This window comes from Paramisgurnus dabryanus, chromosome 5 (genome assembly GCF_030506205.2).
Source record: "Paramisgurnus dabryanus chromosome 5, PD_genome_1.1, whole genome shotgun sequence".
NCBI lineage: Eukaryota > Metazoa > Chordata > Actinopteri > Cypriniformes > Cobitidae > Paramisgurnus > Paramisgurnus dabryanus.
Window position 1 is genome coordinate 18,572,622 of NC_133341.1, and position 21,210 is coordinate 18,593,831.

Here is a 21,210-nt window from a genome sequence, read left to right on the forward strand (position 1 = left end):
TTGAGGCCATGTGCCCTTTATAAACCATCATTTATTTAAAAAAATGTAAGGGGAGTTAAGGTACACCCAAAAACACACACAGTGACACGTACAAAGCAATTACAACTCATTTCATTCATGCACTTTAGTTACACCCAGCGCACATACACACACACTACTGCACATTATATCTGCAACTCCACAGCTTCCATTCATAACAAGCATTCATCATTCATCACACACCCTGTAAGATTACAGAGATGTTGTGTGAGATTTATGGTTCACCCTGGTGGCCTTCTGGGATCCGAGAGACAAGGTCAGGAAGCAGATAGGTGCCATCATTAGGCAAGGCTTTAATTTCACTCTATGCACCATTAATTTCTCATCCTCACTGACAGTATTAATACTCACAAGACTGATTCACTGGCAGAGCACAGCCAGGGACAGACCTGTAAACCAGGGAAGGCTGGAAAGGACGAGGAAAGGATGATGTGTGTGTTGTTTTGTTGTGTTTGTTTTTTAGGAAGAAGAAGAGGTCAGACGTAGTGGAGGTGAGCAATATTGTGACTGTTGAGCCAAGAGAGTTTTGATTATTATGTTATATTGATAGTTACTCCAGAAAGGGCTACAATATCAGTTTACCTGGGACTGTTTGATAGTAACAAATGAAGCCAACATTTTTTTAAACAGAATTCCAAATAACAAACATAAATGTACCTTGAGACTCAAGTGAGGCTTACAATACAAAGATCTTATGTATTGTTAAACCCTCTAAGGGGCTAGTCACACCAACCGCGCTTTAAACGCTTCGAAACGCAAGGATGAGAGTTGCACAAACACGCAGGAGAGAGTGAGCGAGTGTAGTACGGTTCTTCAAAGCAACTGTAAACTTCCCTCACCACAACGTAAGGCCCGCCTCTCCCCTCATTTGATTGGACAATGGAAAGACGCGAATGACGTCGGGCGCTTCTCCGCTCTCAGCGTTCCTTCGTGCAAGTGTTATCGTTCATTCAATTCCATTCAGTCCATGCACTTAGAGGACTTTGCTGGAAAATCACATCTGAGCACCTAACAATGCTGATGGGAGGGTAGTGTGTGGCATACTAGGGGTGCCATCGCCAGCACAACAGTGCCTCGGGTGGAAAGGCTCAAAGCAGACAAACAACTAGTGAGCGCTTCTGAGAGAGACAGGCTCACATCGAGCCCGAGTCCGAACTCCAACCAAGCATGTCGTATATCTGCCGTGCAGACCGTCCTCCTATGCCCACAAACACAGGTAAAATCACTTTAAGAAAAAGAATGGGCCTGCGGACAGTCAGCACACTCTCCAGCACACTCACTCATCCAGGAGTAGGGGTGACCCCGAATAGTCGAAGATTCGATGCATCGATAGGAGAAGCCTGATTCGACTACCAATCTCATAGTCAAATCGTCGCAGATGTGTTATGAAATGAGGATCATTCAATTTTGGCCGTATGGGTGCACACATTATCTGATTTCACATATAACAGCTTTCTCACAATATATTAATATACTGCATATTATGATAATGCTGCAAATAATATGTGAAGTAGCAGCTTTCAATAAATATTTTTAAAATGCGTTAATAAATCCAACAACCCCTGTGACCGGGCTTCACGTCCATAAGAGGTCTCTATGTTAATAAAGCCTTGCCTCTTTGTTTCGACATTTAAAAGACAAGCTGGCAAATTAAACTATGACTTTCGTTCTTTTAATAATTTCTATATTTTATTTTATTTATAAATCACTTTGGGTTATCTGATTTAACTATTTGGCTTGTGTTTTGTTTCCGTGCACTTGAGGCATTTTGCATATTTGTTCTGCACTTTGTTACTTCTGACCTTATTTTATTTAAAAAATTGTATTTATTATAAACGTAAATTCCGATCTAATTTAAGTATGTAAATTTTGGATAGCTTTTCGTTGTATCGATGTTGCGTTATTGCGTGCTGGCCATGCTTGCGCATGTAATTTAGCCGAACGGGTTAGGTGCTCTGCGTCTCATATTTAGGAGTTCATCAAACTAAACATTAAAAAACGGTTGTTCTGACGAGTATAAGTTTTTAAAATGTATTTAAAACAGAGTGGTTATATTGTCTATCTTAAAGTTAAACTACAAAACAGGTAAGCCGTTTTTTTTATTTCGGTGATGAAACGGAAACTAGTATCTGCACCGAACCTATTTCTGCCTGACACGAATGTCTTTCTTGTGATTTAATATTATGGTCAGTCGGTGTTCACTTTCAAATGATAGCAAAGAGATTCCTGAAATAAATAATATCATCCGGTCTTTCTGTATCTAAAGTGAATACAGAGATGATCAAAGTCAAAGCAAGCAAGCAGGTATTTCTGTGCTAAATAATAACGCGTAGTGTCTATAAAATCATTAATTTCAGTGTTTTTCTTGTTATAAATTAACGTTTAATGAATTGTAAATAAAGATTAGTTTTTATCATTTACAGTCACAATCACAAATTATTTGTCATTTCTCATTTGTCGGGTTTTTTTGGTCATGACTGCTTTGTCGCGCTATCTCCAAATTAAATAAAAACACTTAATTGTAGCCGGAGTTTCCAAGGCAGGATCACCTTTGTTATTTTTTTAGGTTTAGTTATCAAAATGTATTTTTGTGTGATATTCTGTAGATCGTGGCTTTAAAATGTTATTAGGAATAATTAAACAAATGTTGCCTTACATTTTACCTTAAAAAATATAAATGCATCCTCAGTTTTGTCTTCGTTTATTACTTGAAAGACAGTTTTGGTCACTTTATCAGACAGTTGTTTATGTGTGCTGCTTGTGAAAGAAAATAAAAGTTACCAATTTGTACCTGGTCTGGCCCCCTCCTAACCCATGCACACAAACATAGATGATTCGACTATCGGTCGACTATGGAAAGATTCGAAAATTCTGATTCGAATATGTAAATCCTTAGTCGAGGACACCCCTATCCAGGAGTATGATACACAGCTGCCCACTTTTAGATGACATAGTGCTGTGGCCGGAAAACATGTGTGAGGCTAAACAAACCATATCATAAAGTACCGCCATAAGTGCGCTAAACTGTGCATCTAGGATGAGATAGTAGAAGCTGTACAAGCCGTTCTATCCCACTCGTCAGGCATGTACTTCGATGCAGTCACAATCTTTGGACTCGATGTATGTGAAAATGCAATGTGACCGCACCAGCTTGGGTGGTCTGATGTCAAATAAAAGTGGAATCCCGTTATAGAGAAATAAGATTTGGGAATGCCCGTACCACAGGGGTAAAGGGGGTAAAGAGGGTAAACACTGCCAAATGATCGGGGTGTTGGGACCCATAAAACATGTCTAGCAATGGCTTGCCTAGATAGTAGCAGCTGTACAAGCCGTTCCATCCCACACGTACTTTAATGCACAGTCACAATCTCTGGACTCTCTGAAATACGTAGTAACAGCTTGCCACACGTGCGCCGAGTGTCAGTTACATACTGCGTGCTGTGAACTAGGCTGCCGTGTAATTGAAGAATGGAGGGCAGAACGTCACTGACTGCGTCACTAAGCCCAACATAACTAACATGAATTCCCGATAAGGAATTCCAGTACCGCAGCCCCTCCGCTGATTATTCCATAGAGCAATACATGTTACATGAACCACAGACGTTAAGGGTAATGTTTACTTTCTGTTTTGGCTGATAGCCAAGTTGGAACAACAAGCCATAGACATTATATACATAGACGCCTCATGACGTGCTGGAACGTAATTCAGTGTAATCCAAGAAATGATGTCTACTGAAGTAAACAGCCAATGGCACAGCGCTCGTACAGGCAAATGCCTTGTGAAGGGGTTTGCAATGTACAAGAAGGATCAGCGGTGTGCTCGTCCACAACAGGCTCAGAAGAAACGGGGTCTGTCATGTCTGAGCAGTGAAATAGTGAAGCGGCCTCACTTAAATGCACGTACCCACACAGACAAAGAATGAATTCCAAGCGGCGCTTCGGGAAGGAGATGCATCCAAAGAGTCACTCCACATAAAGTGAAAATTGTGTTGCTTTTCAGTGCTATATTCACCAAATGTATTTTAATTAACTACAGAATGAAACACAGTAGCGCAACTCTCTCTAAAGTTTACACATCAAGAGTTATCATCTTTAAAGGGCATAGGGATGATCACTCCTGATTGGATGCATGTGCGTCTGTGCGTACAGAAAAATCACTTTAGCACCTTTTTGCGGTTACATTTTTTAAATCACTTGAGTATTAAGATTTCCAAGCCTTCGAAACATGTGCAACTGATAACTTTTCCTATTTAGCTATGCATATTAATTCGTGAATCGCATGCGAGGCGATCCGTTACACCACTACTTTTAGAGAATTCAGCAAACAAAACTATATTTCTGAAAACCTGAGGTCAGAGATTAAGCAGATTTGAAGCTAAAGTATTTGATGAACATATAATATGTGCCAAGAGCATTCGGTTAATAATATCATTATCTCATTTTTAATGGAGATGGCTTTTAGCGGGTTTTGCATCTGAGCTCCTTATATATGAATTCCCTTATACAAAAGGAAGTGGGATGTAGTTTAAGCACAAACACAATCAAGCAAATAATTAAAAAAAGAAATAAAAACGTTTGTTAAGTTTACAATGCATATATTGGCCAATATGTATTGTCTTCAGATCTTAAGATCTTAAAGGTTTATAGAACCATTCAGCCAGAAATGGTTCTTCTATTGCATTGTAAAGCACCTTTACATTTAAGAGTGTTCTCTGGGTCACTGCATATTTAAAAACTCCCAATCCACAAACAAACTGGTGTCTGTACATCTGGTTTAAAAATGTGCTGGTAACCCAGTTCTTGGGACACACCACACTTCTAAAATAAACAATGCATCATGATTTACAGATGTAAATGTATGAATGTCAACCCGCCATTACAGTCACATAAAGTTTGTTCAATAAAGGAAAGACCAGAGACGGTGAGAGAGCTATCAAGTAGGGAAAGTGTTAGGTAAGGAAATGAGACCAATTAATAATAGCTGTTTCATTACTCAACTCTTCTGGGTGTTGCTAAGCGTCAAATACAGAAGTAGGCCGCTACTGGTTAGACAGCCTAATTAGCATTGAGAAACAGGGCAATAGGGTGTGGCCTAACAGCAAACATCTAGTTCTAGTTGATGCTGCAGTTGCTGTGGACACATGCTGTTATTAAGGTATGAAATTCAAGTTCTCATATTCAGTTTTTCGACTATTGGTAAGTAGCGTCACAGGAAATTATTTGTGCAAGACAATCAAGCAATGACAAACAAAATTCATTTTAAAGCTTATTTTAAACTTATCTTGTAAGCACTCTAAAAAAAATGCGTTAATTTTTTACACATTGTTTTGTGCTATCCTATTTAACATATTATGGGGTGGTTTCCCGGACAGGGTTTAGATTTATCCAGGACTAGGCACTAGTTATATTAGGACATTTTTTTAAAACTACCTTACAAAAAACAATATTGGTGTGTACCTTAAGTCATAACAATGGCACTGATATGTTTTAAGATATATAAATACAAGGTGTTTGTAAATTAAGGCAGCTCAAACACACATTTTAGTCAGGGACTAGAATAAGCCCTGTCTGGGAAACTGCCCCTGCCCCAATGTGTTATTTTAACACATTATGTCATTTTGTGTTGATTGTGTGTTCAAGTAAATATAAGGGACAACATATGTTGTTCCAATAATAACACAGAGATGTGTCTAGTTAGGGACAACACATTATGGGCCAGATTTACAAAACAGGGCAAATTAGCGCGTGAGTGCATTTCCAAAAAGTGCCAATGGGAGTGGTAATATCTGCGGGTTATTTCCTAAAAAGGCACAAATTAATTAACACAGGCGAACAGCTGATTTCCATAATGACCAACGCAATCTACCAAGAGCAGCGCAAATTAGTTCAGGGTCGCAAATAAGCAGAGTCGATGAATTAACGCTTGATGCGCTTAAGTTCAGCACCACGGACATCACAGTTAACGAAGCCATAGGACACTCAAAAGTAAAGGTTTGCAATAAGTTTTGAAACACCTGGTATTGCGTGACTTCTCCTAGTGACTCCTCTTTCATTTTCTCTAAAATGGCTTGGCAAGCATAATTTTTGAATAATATGGTTCTCACGCATTCTCTGCTCTCTGTGATGCCTCTTTTTTTAGCAATAATTGCAGCCATTTCAAGTCGTAAAGTAATTTAAGACACGCTTTTTTCGGCATTAAAAAATGGCGCAAATACCAGTCATAACACGTGCAAACATTAGTAATAGGGGTGCACCGATAAATGCCGATATACATTAATATTATGTGGCCGATAACTATTCTGAATCGCACAGCCGATATTATTCACAGCTTTTTCATGTACTACGGCTTCTGATCAGTAAGTCCTTATCGATCTGAAATCACATTAGTTTGATTCATTTATAACAAGCATTTGAAAAAGCAACACTCGTCAAACATAATCATTTAACATATTCTTTATGATCATGAAAATACCTGAAAAGGTTTGATGAACAGCAATATAAATATACACTTAAGCCATTTTTCCTGGAGCAGCGCATCATAGCTGCCTGTGTATGGTTTTTCGCCTGCAGCGCATATTAAGTTTCTGCACGAGAGCGCCCCCTGGCTTTTGGATGTAGCAGCATTTCACCGAAATTCATTGAGAAACATAGCAAGTATTATTGGTCGATATTTCGGTGCACCCCTAATTAGTAAACGGTGTTGCGTGAATCATTAAAATAATCTCCTCCCAACAATTTTGCATCTGAAAGGGAAACTCCTAGAAATGCAAAAAAACCTAGACCATACCTTTTCATCGCTAATTATCCACAGCGTGTCTTTAGTAAATCCCGACAGTCGTTATTTAACGTAAAAATTATGATTTGCGCTTGCGCAAGTTGTGAGTAAATCTGGACCTAAATGTGTTGTCCTTAACTATACACAAAATGTGTAGTTTTAACAGTGTAGGTGTATAAAAAGAGTACTGTAGCAAGGTATGATTGCTTATTGTGTCTTCTATTATGCTAATGCTTTTACTCATGTGCCACAATGAATTTGTGGATTGGGCTTAAACTCTCCCATTAAAGGATAACTCCACACCAAAATGAGCATTTACTGATTTACTCACCCCCATGTCATCAAAGATGTTTATGTCTTTCTTTCTTCAGCTGAACACAATTAGTTTTATTAAATAATATTCTGTCTCTTCCTTGCATTGACCTTTAATTTAAATACAACAGTATACAAATTTTAACACCCTCCAAAAGTGCCTGGATAAGATAAGACAAAAGTAGAGGAAGGAGATACAGATGGTGAAGTAATGAAGAAGGGAAAAAAGAAAAAGAAGTGGAGAGAAAAGCTAAAAGAAAGGGAGATAGAGCCCACAGCTACTGACATACTTGTGCTATAAATAGTCTCAGCTAAAAATGACTGATTAACTCAAACACAACCTACTGGCCACTGAGAAATGATGATAAACACGGAGTGACGTGATTCTTTTTTTAAAAGTGTGTGTAATGCGGAGACAAACGCTGGCAGATATGAGGGGGTGGAAGAGGAGCACTGAAGATTCATTCAGATCAGCTCACTTCAAGCAGACACTGAAAAATATAAAGGGCTCTCAGCTCCCTATACAGTTGAAGAGGCAAACTCAAACACATACATAAAACACAGCACAGATGAGATGTTAGCATTGCTAATCCTGCTCATTTACATATACAAAGAAAGCAACCCCAAGGGATAGATCACAATGTCAACTTACCGTCCAACAACTAGTCTCGCATGACCACACCATCAGACTCAAAAAGAAGGTCTGGACTCCATAGCAGTTTTAATTGGCCAAGGACTGATCAAGAGGTCATCTGACATAACCAATATGAAGTATTACTTTGCTACATTAGTTATAGTAACCAATCACAGTTTGGCTTTTTTCCAGGTGGACTTGAAATGTGACCAAAGATAATACTGTAGATACTGTTAACAACGATCATTTTATAGATTAAGAAACTGAATTGTGGTGCCGTTATTATGATGTTGGTAGGAAATGTTTTGTTTCATTGTGAGCCAATGATTTAAGAGATATCAGTCTTCAACAGGACTTCATCTTGCATGACTAAAACAGCTGCCTGGAGGAGCTGCAAACATGCCTTATATTTTATATTTTAGCAGTTGTACTTTAATTTTCATGGGGACTGCTTGTAATGCTTTTGAAGAACGTTGTGTCTTTAAATCTTTCATACATATTTACATAGATGCCTCTTGCCAGTGTGACCCATCTCACACTGTATGTTTGAGTGCCCAGCCAACAGAATTTTTAAAGGGTTGTGACATCTGAAAATAGTCCTTAAAATTTTACATCTCAAGACCCCTGCATTATGTTCCATTCAGCTCCACATAGCACTTTGTTTATGACTGCAGAAACTGTCTAACCCACATGCACAATCTGCGTCAGGCAACCCAAAACAGGTCTAATTACTCAAGACATTCATTCAAACCAATTAGTCAACTAGTCACTGAGGCAACCCACCAACTAGTTTAATTAGAATACACACCCACAACATAGAGAAAGAGAGAGAGCGAGCAGAGTTGACATAAGGTCACACAGTTAAAGCCAGACAGCAATCTGGAAGGCAAAAATGACTAGAAACAAGCTGCAAAACACTCAGACCCAGAAAAGAGACTGACCTTAAGCCATTGAAAAGTTGCTTGGACTTGTCCAGGAGATAGCAGAAGTCTGTGACAGTTTTCCTCTCACAGAGAGGAATGTCATCCTCTGCTCCCACCCCTGTCATGGCAGCTGCTGAAAAGAAAACAGAAAACTGAATTTAAAACAGCGCTGGCACAGTTATGTAAAATGGAGTCATTAGCAGTAGCATGATGCTCGAGTGGACATCGGTGAAGGAGATGAGCTTTATGAATTAAAATAAAACAAGATGCCACAGAACTCTGAACTGAAATATTGCGGATATAGGAATCTGCATCAGGGACGTGGGCAGCTGTTGAATCAGCTTTGACAAAAACTGACTAATTCCACCTCCAAACCAACTGATATTCTCTGACAAATCTGCAATGGTTCAAGTTAGAACATACAGAAAGTTTTAGCAAGGTGCAATAAGACAATGGTCTTGGAGTTCATAGAGGTTGATGGTAGGTGTTGGTGATATCAGCCAGAAATGAAAGTCAATAGGCAGATAGCAGGTTTTTACATTTTCAAAATGTATGGAATAAACAAATGAATAAACCAGGAATGCGTTTTAGGCAGGGTCATTTTTTCATATCATGTTGACTTAATTTTCATTAACTAAAGGGCAGAAGAGGTCCTGCCAATTTCTTGCTACAGTACATATGTCATCACCCACTGCACCCAATCTGCCTGATTAGTGCACTTTAAAAAAATGCTGGGTTATTTTCAACATAATATTGTGTGAAAATATGGAAGGTTTTTTCTGCCAATTTTAAATGAATAAATTAAACGATCAAATAAAACGCAAAATATGTCCCAAAATTGAAAATGAAATGCTAAAATAAAGATTAAAACATAATTTCTTTCATTTTCAAGGTGAAAATGCATCTTCCCTGCCAGATTGAAAAATAAAATGCAATTGATGATTTGACATATTTTATTCACTACAATCTCGAGGTAAGGCAGTCAAAATTAAAAGGCAAATGTGGAAAAGAGCAAAAAAATATATTTTATTTAAGCATTTAATTTTTAATTTTGGGATATATTTTGCACGTTTTATTATTTTATCATTAAATTAATTTATTTAAAATTGCATCTTCCCTGCCAGATTGAAAAATAAAATGCAATTGATGATTTGACATATTTTATTCACTACAATCTCGAGGTAAGGCAGTCAAAATTAAAAGGCAAATGTGGAAAAGAGCAAAAAAATATATTTTATTTAAGCATTTAATTTTTAATTTTGGGATATATTTTGCACGTTTTATTATTTTATCATTAAATTAATTTATTTAAAATTTGCAGAAAACTGAATTTAAAACAGCGCTGGCACAGTTATGTAAAATGGAGTCATTAGCAGTAGCATGATGCTCGAGTGGACATCATGCTAAAAAAACAAAGTCTGCTGTAATAACCCTAGAAAATGTGTATATTTTTAACCAGCATAAGTTAAATTACAACTGAACAGGTTATTTTCAACCCTGGATTAAAAAGGGATGAGCTGAGACCCTTGGGTTGAAATTTAACCTATGCTGGGGGTTGTTTCTACCCAAAAGCTGGGATGTTTTAACCCATTATTGGGTCAAATATAAACATTTTCTAGGTTAATTTAACCCAACAGCTGGGCTCGTACCTTTAGACCCAAAGCAAAAAAAGTTAAAAATAACCCAGCATTTTTTAGAGGCTGTTTACACTTGGCATTAACATGCGTTTTCGTCGATCGGATAACAAGTGAACGACGTTAATGCCAAGTGTAAACGGTGTTCAAAACGTTTTGAGCTCGTCCACTTTCGACCACGCTCAACCACATTCAAAGGTAGTTGACTTTCGATCCGATTGCTTTTGCAGTTTTGACAGCAGAGACTTGCCCATAGTCTCTACAGACCACCCCCTCACAGTATTCAGGACAGAAGCGGTTAAAAGTGGACAAAAGAGATGGATTTAAATACCAGGTGTAAACGTGATGTTTCTCTCTTGTCCACTTGTGTAGGATCTCTTCCCAGCTTAAAGCTCATGTTTTGTATAAATTGTGCATGGTGCATCATTTTTCAGTGCTAGACATCATGTCACAATTTCTTAATGTATTTAATATATTGTGAATATGGCTACTGTATTTGGGACTATGACCAAACCAAACAACACCACACATGGTCTCATCACACATGGAGTGAGGACATGTGCCTCTCTTTTGGCTGTGTGTGTGTGTGTGTGTGTGTGTGTGTGTGCGTGCGTGCGTGCGTGCGTGCGTGCGTGCGTGCGTGCGTGCGTGCGTGTGTGTGTGTGTGTTGGGGGGAATGTAGTGGTGGATTTCAGTGGAGGGGGGCAGGAGATGTCAATGGCACAGAGAAAAGGAAGACAGGACAAGAAAGAGAATGTGATGAGAGAAAGAGGGTGTGATAGAGAGAAAGAGACTGATGGTATGTAAACACACTCCTAGCTGCATGTGCATTGCATACAGCTCAGAATAGATGTTAAAGCAAAGCAGCAGAGAAGACAGTAAGAGGATCCACACATGACAATTCACACTGCACACACAATAATACAATTAAATGTACTAGAACATGTATAGCTTGAGTACAAGTCCCTCTGAATAAAAGTGCCAAATGAATGAATGTAAACTTATAATAATGGATCCCGCACTTTGATCTAGCTTTTGGTGAAAACCAAATTTAATTGGTAAGTGTAAAAGTAGCACTTTCATTAAGATTTTTTTATTCCAGTTTTAGAAACTGGAATATAATAACTAAGGTTAGACTACTAGTTGCCTAGATCATAAAATAAAAAAATAAAAATTTTGCAACAGAAGACTTAAATGTGCATTGCATCTGTTGTTCAACCTCCTAACAGCGGTCTTTAAAAATATCTTTGTAATCAACATATTAGTAGTCCACCACATGGACAAATTTTGCCACCAACAAGTATCAAGGAAGATGGCACCATGTTTGTTCGGTGCCAAGCAAATATAAAAAAATCACTAACACTTGGCAGGTGTGGTGAGATTTTTGAGCTTCCACTAAATGGGTGTCGGAAAACACGTGGCAATAATATGGCTGTGAGTCAAACCTCTGAAAGGAACAAACATAAAATACATCAACAAAACTATCAGTAGACATGTAAGATTTATTTTAAAGAAAATATCAGTACAGAAGAGTGTAGTACTACTTTTTCTTTCTGATTAATTATTTTGATTCTTCATCTTACTCTTTCTCTTATCCCATGAGGCAACTTTTATGCTTGCAACCCCAAATATCCCCCCATACACAAATCTGCCCCCCCCCAGGTACGTCGCTTGGCTCACCTTACATTTCATAGCTGGAGCCAGGCGGGCAGTCAAATAACAAACAGTCATTTAAATTGCTTAGAAACTATAACAGCTATAACTCAAAAATGTCCTCAACAATACAACATCACAGACCTCAGCAAAAAATCTTTCCATTTCTTTCAATCAGTGTTACTGCACCATACTCCCTCAAGAAGTCTCTACTTTAGTCCTGTGTGTTAATCAATTTTTTAAATGAAACAGCGTGTCTGTATGAATGGAAAGCTGTGACTCCATTGAATTTGTGAGAATAAACGATACACTGGTCTCTTCCCGTCAATAAAGGTGACTAATGTATGATGTATTGTGCTGACATTGGAAGGCACTGCAGGAAAAAAACATCATTTATTGCCTGAAACTGTGCACAATGTCGGCTTGTGAGTGTATGTGTGTGCGTGCACGCTTGTAGTAAGGCAAACTGGGCACCAAGGCAAACATTTGATTGTCAGAACAAGGTGGCCTGAATGGAGAGGACCTCGGCATGTCCATCACCCCTGCTCAGCCTCCAGATGGTTCAACAAGTTTCATGTGTAGACCATTTCAGCCCACCTATTAAGAGCTCTCAACGCATCCAGAGAATTTTTCAGTAAAGGAAGTTTTTTTTACAATGCGTGTAAATATTTATATATAATAATAAAACTGCAGGTGCAACTAGCATTGGGGTAACTCAAGGTCAAAAATTTCTGATGCTTCTATTAAGACAAAATGTGCTGCCTCTCATGGTAGTTGTACGCTGCTGCTATCTACACACTGCATACCAAACAGTTATGGGTTGAATGGAAAAGCTGTCGTTAAGTGTGCATGCAGTGTTTTACAAGGGACTGTCATTCACTCAACTCTGCAGCATTTCTCAAGTCAAACTCTTCTTTAGCATGAGACAGAGGTCATGTGCCAAAAGACAGGAAAATTATACACAATGTTATATACCAATGTTTTATTTTTGTTTAGTATTGCGTGTAAAAGCTACTGTAAATAATAAATATTTATTCTGTTGCTATTTTTTATGGCATAATTCAAATTATTAATAAAAATATGTTTTTGCAATTAATTTAGAAAACGTAATTGCATGCGAGTAAACAAAGTGTTAAAATACAACAGTGCTTTAATTACAGTGCAATTTTTACCAGAAATTATGGGTCATAATCATAGCCAGGGTTTGAAAATCTGTGCGGTCCAGGGTGGAGTGTTTAGAGTTAATAAATGCTATCCCAGGTGAAAAAGGTGCACTAAAATAAACTTTTTTTAAGTACACTTAGTAAATGTGCTTATTTTTTGTTTTACAAGTTTTACAAGATTTCCAAGTCATTTTACTTATTAATATTTATTTTGACAAGAAAGGAGTTGTTACAACTTAATTCATTTTTCAACTATATTTCATAAGTTATAACAACTCATTTTGTCAATATAACTAATAGCAAGTTGTAAGTTTGTGTATTTTTACAAATTAGCGATATTTAAGTTTTTAAAATTACAAGCAAATTGTTACTTCTACACAACCGAAAACGTGCTGTTTCTAATTACGATTTAAAACAGTTGTTTATCTTTGTTATTTTGGTTGTGTTATCCACTTGTACTGCAAAGTTTTCCACTGGTAAATGAGAAAATGAGTGGGCTCTGGTCGTGCTCATGTGTTTCGGAGAAGAGCTGTTTGAATTTATAGAGCATATACTGTGTCTCGGTTACAAGACACGCTGGGCAGTGGGCACTGCATTCATATCACATTGGCCGGCACCTATTGAGCATATAAGTAAGTATATCAAAATGAGTGTTGTGAATCAATACCCAGATCAATATTGACATGGAGCTCCCAAGCGCTCTATTTTCTAGTTGTAACTTGTGGGTAAATGAAATGACCAGGATGTACACACACAGACACATTACTACCGTGTGGAACAAACAGAGTACAACCTTAAGACATAAGCTGAAGGATGTGTGATCTTACTCTAAAAACAAATGAGCAATAAGATCTATCCACACAACCGTATGGATGCCATCCAGCATGTGAGTATTGTATAAGAAGATGAAGTTGGAAGAGACATGCATAAGTGGAAAAAAAAACATACATGCTTTTTCTCCAACGCCAGCAGTGGTAAAAAGCTCATGCACACAGATGCGTGCTTGACCCACATATCCCCTCCGTCCATAAAAATGCATGAGCTATGCATCTGCAGCAAAGCAACTGCAGGATGAGGCAGCATGTGTATGTATGACCCTGCATGTAGCCTACATGTGCAACTGAAAACCAATGCTGAATCAATAGCGTGTCATCACCTTTTCTCCTCCAATCACTACTTCACAAAACACATGTTTTATTAGAACTAAAATGACTCACAGCAAACTTTTAATCAGCAAACTATTCGTCGCTAAAAGATCAACCACTAAACCTGCAGAACTTCTGCCATTAAGCCAATTTTCTCAACAAGACAGGACATCCCATTGAATTATTAATAGATTTTAGTTTACTGTCTGCAACCATCTCATTTTAAAGGTCACCACAACAACCGTATTATTTGCTGATTAATGCATTAATCCTCAACATGTTAAGGAATCTATGGCTGCTCATGTTGACAGAATATTGTCACAGTGAGACATCTAAACTGAAAAGACAGTAAATGTGATTTAAGAATAGAAACAAGAGGGAGATTGTAGCAAAGCCAAGAGAAGAATAGATAAGTAAATGCAAAGTATAAGCATCCTATATAATTAAATATAGACGTGCAAGTGGCTCTATTGTGCTTCTGGAGGTGTACACTTGTAGAGCCAGAATAAAGCATACATTCCTCTGTCTTTTATCCAGACACAATCCAATCCACTTTATTTTCATTTGGTGCTATAACATTCATAACATACAGGCAATAACTTGGCAATTATGGTATGGTATTGTAATGTTTTATAATAATTGGCCATAACATAACTGAATGCTTACAATTATTGGGTCAATGCACATAAACTTGTATGCATTGACATAATTAGGCATACTATTAGAATAATTCTCGTGCACGAGCTCATTCTTCCATAACAAGCCTGTCTGCATGACGTCATTCCAGCCAAGCAACCTGGCGGCTCTTTTCACGGATCCCAGTGATGTGTGTGAAAACGTGTCTGTCTGTAACAAAACGCTTTTTATGTAATTGTCGGTTCCAATGGCAACGTTTTGGCAATCATTCGACATCATTCATTCTTTGGGACCACACTTGAAGCTTAATGCATATTTGTAATACGTCCACGCTTCTTATAACCATCCACACGTGCCCATGCACTCACATTATGCACGCAAGGCAGATGCAGCCTTAACATGGACAATAAAACGATAAGCAATGCTCCGCAAACCCATGACAGAATAAATACACAGATTCCTGATAATTTCTGCGACAGGCAATGATTTCTCTACTGTCTTCATTCAGTCATAATATAGAGGCTTATTGGCTACGGTTCCATTCACAAAATCACTCCCAGACTGAAGCTTTCATATCTGGGTGGAATATATACAAAAAAAGACTAAATGTGTGAAATAAGGCAGCGTTAACACGAAGCGTTCGGCATTATGGATCTCTGCGTAAAGCGCTCGTTCCGTTCATTGAACAGCAACCCAGACTGACCGCTGAGCTACGATCGCTGTTGTTTTACATCAATTACCAGTGTGAACAACATCAGCAGTCAAAGCAGCACGGTCGGATCTGTGACACTTTTGTTATCAAGTCATACAGCAGATCCTAAAGCATTTAGCCAAGTGCATCAACCTGTCTGTCTAATACACAATGGCTTACCTCTCGCCCGACGGCTGTCTCTCTTATCACGATTAGGATGCGGTAAAACACGACAACTCTGTGACTCTGTCAAAGAAGAAACTGCGGGTTGGATGGTGTAACGGTAACAGAGGCGGCCAGACAAAAGCGACAGGGCTCTGTTAACATGATTTTGGTAGGCTCGGATTGGCTCCAACTGCGATCAGAGTGCTGCGTTTTTGTCCTCAAAATGACCATCAGAGTTGACAAAACTGTGGCTTTAACAGATGCTGTGACTGCGGTTTCCTGGCAACCTAAATTACGCTCAATGTTTCGCTGACGGCTCAGTTAGTGATGGTGTTGGTAGTATTTTTTTAATGCATAAAGCATTTTGGGGATAACATAAAAACGTATACCTTTTCCAGCAATATAAAATACTGCACTTTGACTCAAGACAACTATGGAATGTAAAACGTGTCTGACTGACTTATACCTGGCTGAGTTCACCAAGACGTGGTAATGTACGCTTTGTTTGGGTTTTAACTAGCATTATAGCTAATAAAGACCCGCTATTTCACGCCGTGCAATGTACATCTGTCAAACAGTAATGAGAGCTTTGAGACCCAACCTGAACACTAACGTAATTCAGTGCAGTTGTCTTCTGTGTCGGCTCTTCAGGAAACCTCTGCCAGGTAGATGGCACCAAAAATATCACACCGACCAGTGCAACCCCGTCATTTACATCCAACTCATTCAAATCACCCTCCCAGGATCGGGCAGGGAGTATCTGCCATTCGCCATCTACACCAGTCGACGGTTGAATCTGCCCAGTCGAATTTCCATTGACTGTGTTGCGAAAGCCCTCTCAAACTAAACTGCTTGTCAGAGCCCAGCGTCTGTTTATGACGTCGATACATTTCATTGGATGTCTGCAATATCAATCAAGTTAAAACGTAACAAAGAGGCGGGACGAACGTAATCATTATATTCTAAGGTTGATTGCGCCCTCTTATGGTGCGATTATTAAATTTTAAAGCGCTGCTTTGTTGTCTTAAAGTTGTACTATGCCCAAACAAATGACGACACCAGTTATTTAACTTAATAATAAAGAAGTTTATTTTCAATATTTAGTTGGTAAATGAGTTGCCGTTCTCTACAATAATAAAATACAACAATTCTGAGAAAAAGATGGTTAAATCAATACAATTATATTAATGTACAAAATAATCACAGCCTCCTGTGTCCTGTTGTCTGGTCAACATCCATTTGAAAAATATTAAAAGGAAAAACACTGTCAGAAAATTTCAGTTTTTCTGCTCTGTCCTCTGAAAAATACAATCTGGTGCCATTAGCTAAACATAAATAGCTTCTTATTGAATAATCAATGACTCTTAGGGGCAGTAGGTTACATTTAAAGCCCTGTAAGAAGAAGAGTCGCGTTGAAAACAGCACACGGATGTCTACTTGATTACGGACACGTTCATACTTTAACTAAATAGACTGACCAAATAAAGGCCAACTTAAACATAACCAGTACAGTTCATAGTGCTGACCATATATTACTGTTGTTATTGGGGAGATTGCTTCAATCTTTACAAAAATATTTGTTTAAAAAAAGAAATACAGAAAAAAATAAAGACAATAAAAGAGATCTTGACAGAACAATGTAAAGGGAGAGGGTTGAACTATGCAATAAAGACTTCAGAGGAAGTAGGGTGTTGTCGTTCTTGGTGGTATAACCCTTTCAGAGTCGGGAACAGCCCGGAATAACTTTGGTTCCCTTGTGTTCACGTCCTTGAAGACCATGATGGAGGCAATGTTTCCGCAGCGGTAGCAGTAGTTTGGAGCTGACCAGACGGTCACTAGCTTCTCATCAAACATGAATTTGTAGCCCTCGTGAACCAGCTGATGTGCACGGCATATCAGCTTCAAATTGTTGATATGAACAAACTTAAAATGGGAAAAAAAAAGAATAAAATCTATAGGTTTTAAAAACGTTTTACGACCATATTGCTCATACAACTTCTGATGAAGACATGATTTTGAAATAAAAGCATGAATTCCATGTTTTGTGTATTCGTTGTATGAAAGAAAGTGTCCAACACAATTGTTGTCTAACTATCTGAAGCAAAAACAGAATGTACAGGACTACACTGACCCCTCCTAAACATAACTTTATTGGGAGGGGACTAACACCATCATCATTGAATATCTAAGCTACCACTTGCCCATCCAGCAGGCAGAACACTGCATACAGTTTAAGATACAAAAACACTCAGTATTTGTTTCCTACTTCATACAGTCCTGCAAATGTTTACATAAGGCTATGACAAAGTCTGTAAGACAATTTCATGAACTAACACAGCACACACTGTGCAGAGAAAAATATCTTTACCTCATTGGTAACCTTAGCACCAAACAGCCAGCCAGCACCTCTTGGACTGATAGCCCAGGTGTCCACATCCTCTGGGTCAGACCAGACAAGATCACAAAAAGCTCCCTTGTGGGGGATTTCCTGATTGCGTTCAATAGTGCGAATCTGGTCAAGAGTTTTGATGTCAGGTGAAAGGCCACCATGCACACAAAGGATTTGCTCATCTATCAACTGTTGAATAAAGCAAAAACAAAACACAGCATTAATTAAAACACACGTTGAATTACATTAATAAAACTAAAGCATGTGAACATATATTTAAAGTGAAACATAAAATGCAGGTAAAAACAAAACACACTCACTTTCACTCGTTTAAAAATTGACCTATTATGCAAAGCTCGCTTTTACAAGTTGTTTGGACATAAGTGTGTGTTGGCAGTGTGTGCTCACAAACATCCACCAACTCTTTTTTTTATCCCCATTAAACCAAAGCAATCTTTTTAGACAATCGTTTTGATCCTCTTATCAATGTGATGTCACACTGATAAAGCCCTGCCCACAGCCACTGACTAACAGTCCTGCATCAGCATAGTTTCTGCCCTCAGCAAGTCATATGCAGTCCACCATATCTCAATAGTGAGATACTACTTTCTTAGACTGTATTAACAGGATTCAAATCTATTTTAACTAAAAGCACTCACAGGCTCTTTTGGTACATTAGTAGTAGCTCATTTGCATTTAAAGGTACATACATGAAAACAGCACATTTTGCTCCCACCCAAATAGGAGCACTTTGGACATGGTTATGAGAGTATAGTTCCTAGCCATATTTGCCTAGAAAATCGCAGCTTTTAATTTTCTGCCGGTCTTAGTGCACAATGTAACTACAGAAGAGTCAAGTTTTAAATGGGAAAAATATTAAAACTCAATTATTTTTAGCGCGATGCTAATGGTCTAATCAGATTCAATGGATTGTGCTAAGCTAAGCTAAAAGTGACAGACCCGAAGATTCCAAAACGGTAAGAATCAAATGTTTAACTCTAGGGGAGCTGGAAAATAAGCTTATTTCCCAAAAAAAAAGTGGAATGTCCCTTTTAGGGTAAGGTCTGGTTGGGTTTGTTTATAATGCACAACATTTAAAACACAGAAGCACTACTAAATTGATATTGAATTGATCTAAATTGACATTTTCAGTGCATTTAACACACAACTGTTTTTTTTTTAATAATATAAAAATCAATAACCACACTCTCTTCCCAGCAAATCCAAACTGCAATTTCTTATGCAACTTACGGCAGCAACTGTCAGCATGTCAAAAACTTTTGTGCAGTATCGCCAGGCATTTGCATTTCCATATTTAGTTTGACACTCATCTATAGGAAGAAGAAGGTAAAAGGACTGTTATAAGGCAAGTAAGCTAACAACACATTGCCTAGTAAAGTGTATTATGTTTAAAATTATGAAAAAATAAAACATTTGCAATAATTTCACAACGAAAGAGCATGCATTAGGTTTCTGCAGTCTCTGTATTAGGTTGTCTCCTTACCATAAAAGCCATAGACTTGTGTGATCTGCCTGCTCTCATGATTGCCACGCAACAGTGTGATGCGGTCAGGCCATTTGGCTTTAAGTGCTAGCAAATATGTGAATGTTTCTAAGCTGTAGTAACCTCGGTCAACAAAGTCACCCTAGAAAAAAAAACGCATTATTTTTTTCTTCACTTCAAGTGTTGTTGCATTAACCAAGTAAGACCTAAAATAAAATGTGTATACTTCTCTTTTCGGATACAATACCATAAAAATGTAGTTTGTGTCTGGTACTTGGCCTCCAGTTCTGAAGAGTTCACAGAGGTCATAAAACTGAAAAGCAAAAAAGGCTTAATGGTTTAAGTTAGTAAACATATCGTTACACTGTAAGAAATACATGCATCTGCAACATCTGTGAATAACCAATGCACCAACAGGGTCTGCTCACACCTGTCCATGAATGTCCCCGCATACAGTGACTGGAGTAGATACTGGTTGTACATTTGATTCCTCAAGTAACAGGTCACATACATAGTCACACAATCTCTGTCAAATCAATGAAAAGAGAAGACAGCACACATCAACAAGCTTTCAATGAGAATGACATCACTAATAATCAGCAAATCAATGAGTGTAAGGTCATATAAAATAATAGAGGTCAGAAGGGAAGCCAAAACAGACACGTTTAAATAACAAATAGTAAAGATCTCAAAATAATGTACTGTACATACATAATGTCTGATGCAACGACAATATGGGAAGCATTGCTACATTATAGGACTAATTTGGGGCTAGTAGTTACGTCCAATGTCTCGGTTTAAAATCAGGCAATAGATGATGATTCAGTCAAGATAAGAAAAACAACTTACAAAGACAAAATTATCACAAAACGAGAGGAAAGATGAGCTACGAAGCAGATGGGCGTTTCAATCAATTCATACTCAGTTCGCTCGATAGCACTAACAGCATAAGTTAGCAAACGAAATGGCTCACCAGAACTACTTTGTTACATATTGTTACTATGTGTGCATGCTGTATTAATAGTATATACAGTGGTTGTCCGATAAACCGATAGATCTCAGGATCAAAAGCTAAAGTAAGTGTAAGAGCTCAAGATTGGTAGGAAGCGACTGCACTACCCTGAACTGACACACTGTCCTATTTTACCAGCTTTGACCATGGCCCCCGCGATTTTATAAATCTAACAGTTAGTACTTGTAATTTGATCGTAAATAACGCCATCGACAATAGTTACCTTTAAATCGTTCTCTGGAAGATACTTGCACTGTCTCGCAATCTCAACATACTTATCCAGGTCCAAAGGCGCCATTTTAAGAACAACAGCCGATGGAAGAAGCGAGGAGGATGTTCAGCTACGTCATGCAGTGAAGTAATGATTGACATGAGGATCAACCAATCAGTACCATGTTACGATTTGCCGAGTCATTCGGTGTGTGCTGATGCGCAGAGTAATTTCACAATGACATCGAAGTACCGCGAGAACGATTGAAAAGCTGAGCTTTCGAACCTCTCTCGCGGTACTTGATCACATACTCAGGAACGGTTT

At 38.2% G+C, this 21,210-nt stretch overlaps 2 protein-coding genes across 7 annotated transcripts in view; both read right to left on the reverse strand.

Moving 5' to 3' along the window:
* Positions 1-16,622, reverse strand: part of scai (suppressor of cancer cell invasion) — a 36,378-nt gene extending 19,756 nt beyond the window's left edge. For 2 of the 6 annotated variants that reach the window (XM_073814679.1, XM_073814676.1), the window contains exons 1-2: positions 16,372-16,622; positions 8,702-8,816 (exon numbers count right to left, since the gene is read on the reverse strand). In XM_073814679.1, coding sequence (XP_073670780.1) covers positions 8,702-8,808 — 107 coding nt within the window. In that variant the 5' untranslated portion in view covers positions 8,809-8,816; positions 16,372-16,622. Of the gene's footprint in view, positions 1-8,701; positions 8,817-15,785; positions 15,997-16,371 lie in introns of those variants that run through there. The other 4 variants (XM_073814678.1, XM_065250123.2, XM_073814677.1 and 1 more) reach the window with 4 other exon arrangements.
* Positions 16,623-16,832: 210 nt separating this feature from the next.
* ppp6c (protein phosphatase 6, catalytic subunit) lies at positions 16,833-21,039 on the reverse strand. Its single transcript, XM_065271402.2, has 7 exons — positions 20,899-21,039; positions 20,094-20,189; positions 19,911-19,976; positions 19,664-19,805; positions 19,411-19,490; positions 18,139-18,348; positions 16,833-17,693 (listed from the first exon to the last, which is right to left on the reverse strand). Exons 1-7 carry the CDS (start codon positions 20,971-20,973, stop codon positions 17,445-17,447), a joined length of 918 nt encoding a protein of 305 aa, XP_065127474.1. The 5' UTR covers positions 20,974-21,039; the 3' UTR covers positions 16,833-17,444.
* Between the last annotated feature and the right edge of the window lie 171 nt (positions 21,040-21,210).

Coding starts and splice junctions, on each gene's coding strand:
- ppp6c (XM_065271402.2), bottom strand. CDS start 20,973: ATGGCGCCTTTGGACCTGGATAAGTATGTTGAGATTGCGAGACAGTGC. Junction 20,190..20,898: donor TTCCAGAGAACGATTTAAAG/GTAACTATTGTC, acceptor TTGATTTGACAG/AGATTGTGTGACTATGTATG. Junction 17,694..18,138: donor GTGCTAAGGTTACCAATGAG/GTAAAGATATTT, acceptor TCCCATTTTAAG/TTTGTTCATATCAACAATTT.